At 38.3% G+C, this 14631-nt stretch overlaps 1 protein-coding gene across 5 annotated transcripts in view; it reads right to left on the minus strand.

Moving 5' to 3' along the window:
* nuf (rab11 family-interacting protein nuf) overlaps nucleotides 1–14631 on the minus strand; it is a 94942-nt gene that overhangs the window by 28205 nt on the left and 52106 nt on the right. For all 5 annotated transcript variants that reach the window (XM_069502941.1, XM_069502940.1, XM_034975227.2 and 2 more), the window contains 2 exons: nucleotides 5572–5610; nucleotides 5114–5231 (listed from right to left, as the gene is read on the minus strand). In XM_069502941.1, the coding sequence (XP_069359042.1) occupies nucleotides 5114–5231; nucleotides 5572–5610 (157 nt within the window). The remainder of the gene's footprint in view (nucleotides 1–5113; nucleotides 5232–5571; nucleotides 5611–14631) is intronic.

Below are 14631 nucleotides of genomic sequence, written 5' to 3' on the forward strand. Positions count from 1 at the left end.
GGCGACGTAAACACAAAAAGCATTTAATAGCTGCAGAGTCGCGATCAGAACGAGAATAGGTTAAAAATCACCAACCACCCGCATTTATACAATCGACTCAAGATGGCTTCCCCGCAACAGATCACGTGACTTCCGTTTCAAAAGGCGGCAACTACAAGTGCAACAACAGATTTAAGTAGCTATCTATTAATCGAGCAACAAGAATGCAAGGAGAAATTAGATCTTATCAATAACTCACGATCAAAGAGTATAGGTAGGTAACGCCTCGCTGTTTTGCATCCACCGCCATTACATTATCCTTAGAGGAAGTATTGCATAAAATCTTTGAATACAACGCAGCCAACCTTAATGACAAATTAATTCAAGCGCACACTACGCTATTTGTTCTAATGCATTATTTATGTACGTGCCTATCTAGGTAATGTTGCGTGCAGTTTCTCCCAGGGCCTATTGTCCGTTGCATTATGAGCTAGTCGCCAACTTAAATCGTGCAAGTTCTAGGCTTTATTCCAACGGAATAAACACTAGCCACTCAAACAAATAGGTGCATAAATAAAGTTGTCGCAGCGCAGTCTGAAGGAGTCGCCCACGTAGTCAAAATGACCCTTTGCGTTTATACTCGTACATTTCGAAGAAATGCTGCACTGATTTGAATGTTACATTCCCGTAACGAAATGGAAAGCGAAATTGGATTGGTATTTACTTATGCCAATTAAATTTTATAACCGATCTTTCTATTGAAACCAAAAGCTTTCTATTGAAACGAATAATATTTCCAAAGCGGGGTTCAATCTTCGAATTTTTTTGTGACGTGTTTGTTTTTATAAGAAATTTTTTTGACGGTTTTCGGATTTTTAGGGTTCCGTACCTCAAAAGGAAAGAAGGAACCCTTATAGGAAGGATCACTTCGTTGTCTGTCTGTCGTGTCTGTCAAGAAACCTATAAGTTACTTCCCGTTGACCTAGAATCATGAAATTTGGCAGGTACCTAAATAGGTCCTATAGCACTCGTAAGGGGAAAAATCCGAAAACTGTGAATTAGGGGTTACATCACCAAAAAATATATTAAAATGTGTTCATGAACAAATATATTATATCAAGTGTGATATCATATGAAAGGGCTTTGCCTGTAGTACATTCTAAAAAAGATTTTTATTAATTTTTTTGCATAATAGTTTTTGATTTATCGTGCAAAATGTCGAAAAAAGACTGTAGGTAAGTGTAGTCCATAATACAGTCGTATTTTTTCGACATTTTCGACCCTCAGTGCGCGAGTCTGACTCGCACTTGGCCGGTTTTATTTAAAAAAAAAAACGACCGGTAGTCTAGACTCTAGACAGACACGACAGACATACAACGAGTTGATCCTATAGGGATTAATTTTTTCTGAGCCCAAAATCCTCCTGAGCCAGCCAGCGAAGTAGTTGTAAGGCTGGAGGCTTCAAAACATAAACAAATAGCTACAAGTAGATCCCCATTTATTAAGTAATCCTGCCCACGCGCACTCGACCAATAAATCATACATTGTGATTGTTATTCCACATATCAATCGTTTATCATATGGGCCGCACGCATCTGACCGGAAGACGCACAGGCACCGTTTCCGTCCGCCATTGCTGCTGTCGTACGAACTATCTAATGAACTGGCACGATCTATTGTTTAAAACCTTTCCTTGATATTCATATTGGGGTCATTGAACAGAACTGAACGCACATGAAAACTGTGGAACCGCCAGCCATCTCGCTTCGGCGGAGTTCCCACTAGATTTCAATGTGGTTATTCACGGGACGGATCAAGAACTTCCCGAAAAGCCGGCAAGCATTGGCGGTTCCTCTGGTGCTGCAAATGGTTATATAGGTGGCGATAATCAGCTGTTTACATCATGTGACACGCCTGCCCGTTTTATGTATACACTAGCAGATGCCCGTGACTGCGTCCGCGTGGAATTAGGTTTTTATAAATACCATGTGAAATCTTTGATTTTAAGGGATAAAAAGTGACCTATGTCACTAGCCAGATACTATACCCATGCCAAAAATCATATCGATCCGTTGCTCCGTTGCAACGTGATTGACGGACAAACCAACAAACCAATAAACCAACACACTTTCGCAATAATAATATGGGCAGTGAAATATAAATTTATAAAGAATTGTTGAATTTATATAATTATATAGAAAAAATAATTTAACCTAGGATCCCTTTATCTACCTACTTACCCGGTTGTGGCTTCATTAGATTTGTTAAGCTGAAAATTTTATGCCTGCCTCCTGCCTGGCCATATTGTATGTACCTACCTACTCCATCTATGGATACCTCGGTGACAAAGAATTTTAATTGTGTCCCCCTAATTTATAACAAAGGATCGGTATAATATAGCTTTTGACCTGGTTCTGTTCTTTTGTAGGTTTCCTAGAATGCAAGTAGGCCGTACACCTTCCTGATGCCTCCTGCCGATTTATTTGACGGTATTTTCTTTGTAAACTTCGTCATTCGCGAAATACTTAGGTATTTTAAGAGTTGGCTGGATTCCAATGTGACCTTGAATCGAATTACAAATTCGAGCCGATGCGCTGTGATGTTTGAATATTATTTTTAAATCGTTTGTTTTTGTAACTAGGCGCCTATACTTATATTAATCAATTTTATGTTAGACTAGCTTATTCCTGCGACTTCGTCCGCGTGGACTACACAACTTTCAAACCACTATTTCACTTCCTTAGGGGTTGAATTTTCAAAAATCCTTTCTTAGCGGATGCTACGTCATAATAGCTGCATGTCAAACAGCCCGAACCGTCCAGAAAATTGAGCTGTGCGTTGATAGATCAGTCAGTTAGCTTTTCCATTATATGTATAGAATAAGGATATCATGAAATCCCAGAAGAATGCGAATACCTGAATTGACTACCCCATTTCATAAAATAAATCTAGTGATTAACAAAATACTACATTTAGGTACACACATTTAACAAGATTAGAATCGAAATCTAATCATCCCAACTCCACCAAGCAGTCTTGTCTATCTTACCCCAAGAGAGTAAAGCGCTAAGCCAGAAGCTTGCGAATGAGGTCCTGACTCTTGAATGAAGCGCGCCTACGAGGCCGATTGGAGTGAAGAAGGGGAGACTGAACGAAGGGACGACGAAGCCAGTCTCCTGGCCCATAGTCAGTCAGTGCGATCCCTTATGCTGCTCAGTATATTTTGTCATATCACTATGAGTGATATGACTAGATTTGTTTGGCGAAATGAAGTAATCAATTGGAGTGTTGACCATCTTCCGGCATTTCGTGATACCTCTAGGAAAAATCACGAAATCAGTATTTTATAGTACGCGACAGGTTGAGATGGCAATCGGAGTGGGGACGCCCCGCACACCCGCACAGCGCCCGCGCTAACCCGGTGCGGGAAAGCGCGGGTGACGTGCAGGTGTGCAGTGCGTCCCTCCGCCTTATACCCCAATTGCCACGCGTACTATACTTAGCTTGCACCCTAGAGACGGAGTTAGGGTGTTATTCACGTGTACCGGCACAATCAAGAGTTCCCACGGGATTTATAAAAACCAAATTCATAGTCCGAACCAAAGGCGTAGGCATTAAGTAAGTAGTTCGTGCTAATAAATTAATCGGGAGACGGACGGGTCTGACGTTTTCTGTTACGTCTGTTTTTCGGTGGATGGAATGAATCCGTTGGCTTAGTCATGAAGATGACTCCGTCGAGGCGTTCGGTGGAATGACCGAATTGCTCTATTTTCGTTCTGAGTAAACGTTCCCTAGAATTACGTTTCGAATAATCCGGCTTCCGTTATCCCCGATATTGGTACCTTCAAAAGAATAGTGATTATAGTCTGCGACATGGCGAGATGGCAATCGGGGAGGGAACGCACCGCACAGCCCCTGCGCTAACCCGGTGCGGACGAGCGCGTCCATATGGACTAAGAGCCAGCGCGTGCCAGACCTTCGCTATTTTACAAAAGCTGAAAGTTTATCTGCGTCCCCAACACAGGGAGGAACGCTCAGTGACTATGAAGTTTGGATCATGGTGGCTTTGGGAAATAACAGGTAGGTAATAAAGGTTCATATCTAGTAACTGATCCTTCCTCCCTGTATTGGGTACTACACGCTGACAAACTTTCAGCTTTTAATAATTTAACGAACGTCTGGCACGCGCTGCGCTGGCTGGCTCTGTAATAGGTAGGGACAAAATTGTTCATATTAGCTCATGTGATACAATGTCACAGCCTAAGGGTGAAATCTATAAAGCGCACTCTGACTTTGCTTAGACTTAAGACAGAGTTAAAACGAGACAGATGTATATCTCTCACATAAATCTGTCTCGTTTTAACTCAATCTTAAGTCTGAGCTGAGCAGAGTCAAAGTGCGCTCTATAGATCTCAGCCTAAGACAGTTAGGCTTACAGCTAAATACCTTCAAGTAAAATTCACATTCGCCACAGGTAGGTATGACCTCGTATAAAACATCACCGATATCAACGGAAGGAAGTTGACATAACTCCACTTTTATCACTAAACAATGACTTACCAATGACACATGATAACTACTAACTACTGAACCGGTTTTCCGAGACAGTGAGGCAATTTTCGTGGAAACCTGTTTATAATCGCGAATGTTGTACATGTTTAGTTCTATTTAATAGCAGGTTTTGATGTAGATTGCGGGTAGGTATAACTTATAAGCACATAAGGTACCTAGTCAGAAATGAGGAGATCCGTAGGAGAACTAGAGTAACCGACATAGCTCAACGAGTTGCGAAGCTGAAGTGCCAATGGGCAGGACAGGTGCTGGAATGGCGACCTCGCAACAGAAGGCGCAGCGTTGGAGGACCAAACCCCCCAAAAGTTGGCCACACTTACACTGAATAGATTCTAGTTTTAGTAACTCAAGTGACAAGTCTATGCGACACGATCGTGTGTGCACTATTATGCGCCATTCGCCACTTTTCTATGAACCGTGGCTTATACCTGGGATGGCATGCTCTTGGAAATATTGAGAAAAACAAGTAACTAGCTAAGAATAGTCTGAAATCGATTAGTCAGACGATCTAATGCACGATAGTTCAACATGGCTAAAGCCACAAATATAGTAAAGGGCTTACCTTATAATTGAGGCCTTGTACGTCCTCCTCGAGTGACACATCGGAGTACATATCGTCAGCTGGCTCCCCGCCCGACCCGCACCCGGACGAGTTGAAGGACGACGACCGGTACAATTGGCTAAAACAATAATAATGCACTCCATTACCTAGGCAGAGCGAAGAGTCGTCAGGACACCTCAGGACAGGAATTTGAATTAAACGTTTTAATTAAATTGATACTAGTAACGACATCTACCGAACGCGTGAGTAAACTTTAACGCCATCTATATTCAATTCATGATAATGGTGGAACAATCTCGCACGAAGTAGTTTACGCGTTCAGCGATAGATGGCGCTGGTATTCACTACAATACACAGCTACAATACAAAATATAAGAGAACCCAAATTTTTTTTGGTATTTCATTATAAGTAACATTTTTTACACTAATTAGTTAAATAAATAATTGAGAATGTTTACCTAGCTAAGACATTGGAGCCGATTTGTCGCTTCCCCGAGCTGAAACAATAAAGATGTTTATTAGAAATTAGTTTGTATGTCACCTATGATTATTTTGTAGAGGTTTTCTGAAAGTCTGCAATAGTTATGTGGCACAGAACATAATATATTTATAGGCACAGATGATAATTTATTATTAACGCTTTTTTACACTTTTCTGATATAATATTACGTGCCTACCTCCAACGTATAAACTTCTTTTTTACTTAATAATATATTTAATACAGTCAACCTAATTTATTAGATTGCTGAGTTGTTTGATTAACTGATTTTGGATTGAATCTGCTGATATGAGCAGGGGTGACATTGTCACTGCCTTAAGACTTCGTGCTGGACACCTCCCGTTGAACACTTTTGTTTATCTAATGAAAAAGATACCTAGCTCGAATTGCTCGGAATGTGGAGTGAGAGAAGATATAAATCACATATTTTTGGAATGTATCCGCAATGAAGTCGAAAGGCTCAATTTTTTTTAAATGTTTAATTTAGAAATTATGAATGTTGGCGTTTGTTATAGCATTCTGGCCTCTCCATTATCGAGAGAGGCCAGAATTTTCCTTATGTGTGCTATAAGACCTACCTACCTACCTGCTGAATTTCATGATTCTAGGTCAACGGGAAGTACCTACCCTATAGATTTCTTGACAGACACGACAGACAACGAAGTGATCGTATAAGGGTTCCTTTTTTTCCTTTTGAGGTGCGGAACCCTAAAAGAAATTATGCAACTATATGTAGACTAACTGACCAAAGTGTCGATTTTGCGTAGGCTGTGGCCTGTGGCAGTGTGCCCAAAAGGAGACCAACTGAACTCTTGCAGTTTGCAACAGAATATTAGGTAAACTTTATGAATATCAAGGCTGTTTAAATCACTTAAATGGTAGGTATAGCAATCAATTCTCCTTTCATTAATTTCAGGTAAGTATTACGTTAGATTTGCTTTAAATGTAGAAGAATGAATGATTTTTGTTTGTTATTTAAAAAAATAATTTAAAACCACTTGTTTGGAATGCACCTAGTCCTACGGGCTACGGCGGTGAGCCCCTTCGACGTTTCTCGCGTAACTTATCTATCTCCTTATGAAAGAGATAGATAAGAGATTTATAAGTTAAGAGTTACAGAAGTAAGAGTTACAGAAGTAGAAGTAGGTACAGAGTAAGAGTGATAGATAGAGAGGCCGCAGCGCTGTGCAAACTAAATTGCGCTTTATTGCGTCGTTACAAGAGTCGTTATTTATTTAAACGTATCCAGAGTGATCCTTCTGTACCTCGGTGTACTACAAAATATTTTTGTGATATATTTCTTTAGTTTACTTAAAAGGTAAACAAATAGCTTCTCGCATATATGCGTAAGAAGCGCACTATGCGCGGCCTATACCTACCACCTTGTTACCGCGATTTGAGTATGAACTCTAGAAGGTCCAAAGCGCCGTGCAAATCGCGTCCCTTACGCGTTTCTAAAAAAAAAAAAGCGTATCGCGGTGCATCGCTTTGTTACAAGCTTACGACACTTCATGCACTGCGTATCGCCATACCATGACGATTTCACCACCATTGTAAACCACTGGCATTTAATGCACTCACAATGACGCTACTCCACAATTAAATCAGAGGGGTAATTACGTAATGCACTCGCAATCAGCGTACTTAACTGATTTTGATAGTTGATTTCAACTGTCTAAATATCTTACTGTAATCATTTGTAATGTTGTTCGCACATTCCAGACTGTAAACGCCGCACGCGCACTCTAGAGGTAAGTAGGGATATCTACTCATCTAAATATGTAAAAGGAAAAGGTGATTGACTGACTGACTGACTGATCTATCAAGACGACGCACAGCTCAAACGTAGGTACTGGACGGATCAGGTTGAAATTCGGCATGCAGATAGCTATTATGACGTAGGCGTCCGCTAAAAAAGGTTGTTTCAAAATTCAACCCCTAAGGGGGTAAAATAGCGGTTTGAAATTTGTGTAGTCCACGCTGACGAATTTGCGTGCATAAGCTTGTGTGATATAAGGCTGCGACAGACAGACGGACGGACCGACAAGTGCAATTTTACTCAAGTAGACTCGGAGACCTCGCTTCGCTCGGTCAATAAGCAAATCACACAAACCCGTAAGCGACGTGATTTACCCAGTGATTTAGATTTTCTGGAGTTAGCGTTTACACTCATATCATGATTTCAATGCTGATTCGCGGAAACAAGGTTGTATGGAGCGCGTATATTGCGTCTCTTATGCATATTGTATGCCCTTTTATAAAACGTATAAAAAATTACAAGGTTAAAGTAGTTTTAAGGAAAATTTTTGTTTTTGCTTATGAGTAACATTACCTATGTATTTTTGGTTTTGCTATAAACATAATACCTACCAACTATAAGTATATAAATCTTGAAGCATTTTTAGGGTTCCGTACCTCAAAAGGAAAAACGGAACCCTTATAGGATCACTTTGTTGTCTGTCTGTCAGGAAACCTACAGGGTACTTCCCGTTGACCTAGAATCATGAAATTCGGCAGGTAGGTTGGTCTTATAGCTGGCTTTAGGGGAAAAATCTGAAAACCATGAATTTGTGGTCACATCACACAAAAAAATTAAATTGTGGTAATAAACTAATAATTAGTATTTTCAATTTACGAAGTAAGATAACTATATCAAATGGGGTATCATATGTAAGGGCTTCACTTGAACATTCAAAAACAGATTTTTATTTATTTTTAGGTATAATAGTTTTTGATTTATCATGCAAAATGTCGATAAAATACGATTGTAATACGGAACCCTGAGTGCGCGAGTCTGACTCGCACTTGGCCGGTTTTTTCTTTTAGGTTTTGGTTTGGGGCTGCATATATTGTTATACTTTAATGATCGTAATTTATATACCTGCCTAGTTGTATATGTCGAGGCTGTAAAAACAATTAATTGTCAGTGGAATTTCGTCCAATTTCGCGGATTTCCTTTTGTTATTATTATGTACGAAAAAATGTAGCTACACGAACAACATAAAATGCTCGTCATGTGATGTAAGCGTGTTACGTAGATATTTGTATTGTTTGATATAATTTGACCAGCTGCAGCAGCTCTGGTGTTAACATCCGCGAAATAAGTTACTGTCACAAGAAAGATAGCAATCAATATCAATATCAATTAGAGCCTCAATAGCTCAACCGGTAAAGGCGAGTGGACTGAAAACCGAAAGGTCGACGGTTCAAACCCCGCCCGTTGCACTATTGTCGTACCTACTCCTAGCACAAGCCAGACGCTTAGTTGGAGAGGAAAGGGGAATATTAGTCATTTCACATGGCTAATATTTAAAAAAAAAAATTAGCAGTTTTCTAAAAAATGCTTACAGAGCTTGCAACTTTGTACTGTACAGTCATCTGTCATGTACCTATCCTGTGTAATTTTCTTGTGTGACTATGGATACCTATGCGATTCATCATCATCATGATCAACCCATCACCGGCTCACTACAGAGCGCGGGTCTCCTCTCAGAGTGAGAAGGGTTTTGGCCATAGAGGTTTTGACCACGCTGGCCATGTGCGGATTGGTAGACTTCACACACCTTTGAGAACATTATGGAGAACTCTCAGGCATGCTGGTTTCCTCACGATGTATTCCTTCACCGTTAAAGCAAGTGATATTTAATTAATTAAAACGCACATAATTCCGAAAAGTTAGAGGTGCGTGCCCGGGATCGGACCCCCGACCTTCGATTAGAAGGCGGACGTCCTAACCACTAGGCTATCACTGCTTACCTCCTACGCGATTACATCCCCAAAAACTTATATGATTTAAGTATTTTTAATTTTATTCAGAAGCAAAAAAATACTTCGTTAAATTGGCACCTGTAGGTACCTATAATTATGTATTTGTGGGTACTCGTAAGTAGGTACGTACGGGTTTATATAATAATGTTTTGCTATATTTTGTCAACCGAAAATTTTGCATTTAGTTACCTACTTACAATAGTTTAATATCACTTCGTTATCGTCATCATCGTTAACCTATTGCCGGCTCACTACTGAGCACGGATCTTTTCGCAGAATGAGAAGGGTTTGGCCATAGTCCGCCACGCTGGCTAAGTGCGGATTGGCAGACTTCACCCACCTTTGAGAATATTATAGAGAACTCTCAAGGTGAGATCTATAGAGCCAACTCTGATTTTGCTTAGATTTGACTTAAGACAGAGTTAAAACGAGACAGAGCTATAATATCTCTCACATAAATCTGTCTCGTTTTAACTCAAACTTAAGTCTCAGCAAAGTCAAAGTGCGCTCTATAGATTTCAGCCTCAGGCATGCCAGCTTTCCTCTCGATGTTTAAAAAGTATAGTATCACTTAATCAACGCTAATTAACAGTTAAAAGAAAAGACTACATTATTTTAAATGCGTGCACAAAAACCGTTCATCAAATACTTTTCCAACGTTTTTGATGCACTCACAGTTACCTAATTTCTCTTTCAGTTGTTAATTACTTTGTGACGGTTGGAAGCAGATAAACGGATCATGAAGATAGATAAAAACTTTGTTGCGGAGTTGTATAGAAAAACCACAAAAAGCGTGAAAAGACGGGATTACCCAATAAATAATGACGTTAATGCAGACCTTCATTTGATTGAATTTATTGGTTCCATTTCGGGTGCTGAATCAATCTGACATCCTTTATCTACTGCAAAAATACTTTTTGAGTTGGCGCCAAAAAACACAGCAATTAAAAAAATAATGCTACGTAGTGATTTTAAGCTTATTTCGTGGTTTAACGACATATTTTAATGTATAAAACTGGTACATACGACGATTAATTTTTGTTTTTATTTGTCGATATTTCAACCCAATTGCACGGGTCAACGGTGCAAAATTAATCGTGGTATGTACCCGTTTTATACATTAAAAAATGCTACGTAGGACTAAACTAACAACTAACTAAAACCCTTCGTCTTTCATAGTATTATTTTTTAGATACATTTGTTATTGAAAATTCTCACGTTTTTTGTCGATAACTAAGAAAACATTTTTTGCAGTTAACGGATTTTTAATTCAATGAAGTGAGTCATGCTCATGTACCTACCATAATTATACATCTAAATGATTTAATTCGTCTTCCATAGCTGATTTTGGTATGAAAGCGACATCATTTATCGTCTTTTCACCACAATTTGAACCATCTAATTGCACCCCTAAGCAACCGGTAACAAATTCGCGGTTTTCGGACGTTTCCTTTACTTGTGCTATAAGACATTGCTATACTTGCCCAATGCCCATGATTCCAGATCAATGGGAATGCCCTATACGTTTTGATATTCTTGACGGGTCTTGATAGACACATCAGACAGACACATACGCAAGGAAGTGATCCTATTAGAGTTTCTTTTTTAGGGTTCTGTACCTCAAAAGGAAAAACGGAATAGGATCACTTAGTTGTCTGTCTGTCTGTCTGTCTGTCTGTCTGTCTGTCTGTCCGTCTGTCTGTCAAGAAACCTGCAGGGTACTTCCCGTTGACCTAGAATGATGAAATTTGGCAGGTAGGTAGATCTTATAGCTGACATTTGGGGAAAAATCTGAAAACCGTGAATTTAGGGTTAGATCACACAAAAAAAAATTAAATTGTGGTCATATACTAATACTTAGTATTTTCAACTTTCGAAGTGAGTGACTATATCAAGTGGGGTATCATATGAAAGGTCTTCACCTGTACATTCTAAAACAGATTTTTATTTATTTTTATGTATCATAGTTTTTGAATTATCGTGCAAAATGTCGAAAAAATACGACTGTAGTACGGAACCCTCATTGCGCGAGCCTGACTCTCACTTGGCCGGTTTTTCCATTAAAGGTACAGAACCCTTACAACTTTCCTTTTTGGAAGTGGGTTAAAAACAATAGTTACTAACTATAAAAAGAATAGGTACTTAGGCATTAGGTATTATAAATTATAATAAAACATAAATAAAAGAGTTTATTATTAATATTTATATGAATAAATAAATAAATTATTGTTGTGCATTTGTTTCCTTTATAATATTTTATTATCAAAATCTACCGGTTAATGACCGTGACTAACGTGCTATAATTTTAAAATAGGTAATTGTTAGTAACTATTTTTCGTAAATGTACTTTAAATATCGAGGTCCAATAAAATGGCATTGTAGTTAAGGAGAATGAATATTAAGCAATGTTAACCCAAATTTTTTAGACAGCATTTACTTGGGTAGGTAGATACTCACAGTGTTGTGCAAAATCTAATGTTGCTTTTAATAATAATTCCTTAATCTCTATAAATGTGTTGCTGATCGCAAATCTCGAGAACAGCTGAACCGATTCCGGTAATTCTTTTTTTATAATATTCCTTGAAGTACCTACGAGGATGGTTCTTACGGAGAGAAATTTTTAAAAAAATTTGAATCGACTGTTCGGCGGTACGAAGTTCGCCAGGGCAGCTAGTTTATGATAATTATTTATATCTAATAAATCAGTATATTACCCTTATTATAAATGCGAAAGTGTGTTTGTTTGTTGGTTTGTCCTTCAATCACGTCGCAACGGTGCAACGGATTGACGTGATTTTTTGCATGGGTATAGATAAAGACCTGGAGAGTGACATAGGCTACTTTTATCCCAGAAAATCAAAGAGTTCCCACGGGATTTAAAAAAATCTAATTTCACGCGGACGAAGTCACGGGCATCAGCTAGTAATTGAGTATATAAATCTGTCAAAAATGCATGTTTTTTATTAACAGTTTTGGACGACTGAATAAGCGATTCCATTACCATCGCGTGTTAGACAATATCATTGCTCATCCGCACCATAGTTCGAACTTCGAACAATGGAATGTACACTATAAAACACCCATGCGTACCACATTGTTGCCTTGTTCTCAACGATGAACAGCTATCTGCCTTTGCCTGACAATTACGTGCTATAAAAAGTAACAAAGACCGAGTCGATTAAAAAATAATTAGATTTAAGACATGCACGAGTAGGTAGGTATATACGCTTCTTAGATATATTACTAACATTGATTCTGGTATTTTACCCGTGTTATACGCGTAGAAATATACTTATTATATAAAAGCTGCCCCGGCGAACTTAGTACCGCCTAACAGTCGATTCAATATTTTTAAAATTTTCTCTCCGTAAGAACCATCCTCGTAGGTACTTCAAGGAATATTATAAAAAAAGAATTAGCGAAATCGGTTCATGCTGTCCTCGAGATTTGCGATCAGCAACACATTTATTCAACATGAATCAGGGGTTGAATTTTCAAAAATCCTTTCTTAGCGGATTCCTACGTCATAATAGCTATTTGCATGCAAATTTTAGCCTGATCCGTCCAGTAGTTTGAGCTGTACGTTGATAGATTTTCCTTTTATATTATATTTAGATTGTTTGAAATTGAAAAGTATTTACTTAATTAAAATTAATTTCTTTTAATTAGTTTAGCGGTAAAGAGATTCAATTAGAGATTAAAAATTTAATTAAGTAGATATAGACAGGTAGGTACTCAGTACCGTTAATTAGTAATTACTTATGTTATGTACCTAAAGTTTTGTGAAGTGATTGTACGATAAAATTTAAATATGAATAGATTTACGTAAATTTATTTTCATTTTCTAATGTTTAATTAGAGCGTGAAAAATGAGGTCATTCAGAATTTGAGTTAAACAATTTAAAATTTTTGGGTTACTCATTTTCAAAACTTTTGAGTAAGAAATAATACATTAACATCTAAATGTTAAAATATTTTAATCAATGCAGTATTAATTAATATACGTTTATAGTCTAAATTTTTAATTATATCAACATAAAATAATAATTTGTTATGCACAGAACTAAATTAATAAAAAAAAAATCTAATCTAGCCAGGTTGGTAATAAAATTTCTAACCTGTAGGGCCGCTTTCTGTAATGCATGTGGATATTCTTCCGCTCCAGCTTTACAAATAAAATGTCCACTGATTATATAGGAGGTATTTGTAATCCGGTTTCAGTCGCGTGGAATGGACGCGACACTCTTTTGTCTACATCACTAATCGTATTCTCCGTACACGTGCTAAGCCGATTATAATTTCACAGCACTACTTAAAAAAGCCAAAAAAAAAGTAGATATTCGGAATCCGAATTTTAAATTCGCTTCTGCGTGCAGGTAAGTATAGAAAGAGCGCGCGGCCGCGATGGACTGACGCATTAACAAGCACAATGGTGGACAGTGGATCGCAGGCTACATCGCAAGGCCTGAATAAAGGTGATCGTTGATTAGAGCCCCAGCGCACGCAAACACATTTTTCAGCTCTGAAAATGCAGTTGACAACAGCTGCAAGAGTCGACAGCATGGCACTGTCAGAAATGTGGCCGCTGCCGAATTAGCTGATGGAGCAAAGGTGTTATAGTAGCCAGCAAGAAATATTGTATATCGAATCTTTTAATGAGATTTTGGCTTTGAAGAGCGTTGTCTCTGCCACTCATACCTATGTGACGTTTTGTCGTTCTCAACGACAGAGACAACGCTCTACGAAACTGCTATCTCTTTCTAAAGGTCGATGTACAATATTTTCTGCTGCGTACTGTAAGTATATTCGTGAGTTTCAAATTTTCTGTATTATTACATCCACAGGTTGGGATTTGTGACATCAAAATACATGTAACATTAATCTTATTTTCATTTCAGCGCTAATGAGTGACGGCTAGCGCGGCGGGTTTTGCGGTTCACATCTAATGCACGATCAGTTTTATTCACAATAGTGGACGGCGAAACACAGCCCGTTATTAAATTACTAAGCAGTCCGCAGCAACGAAGTCGGACGTAGGCTGCTCATATTATTGTATCACAATCAACATACAACATACCCATGAAGGGAAAAGAGTTGCGGATTATAATATTACTTATAAGAAAAATATTACAGTGGCTCTCAAAGTGTTGGTCACGACCCCCTGAGGGGTGATTTAGCTAAACAATATTTCTAATGAGCTTTAATGTATTTCATTGATATATAAAATTGATACATATATTTTATTAGCTGA

Source organism: Maniola hyperantus, chromosome 14 (genome assembly GCF_902806685.2).
Source record: "Maniola hyperantus chromosome 14, iAphHyp1.2, whole genome shotgun sequence".
NCBI classification, from domain to species: domain Eukaryota; kingdom Metazoa; phylum Arthropoda; class Insecta; order Lepidoptera; family Nymphalidae; genus Maniola; species Maniola hyperantus.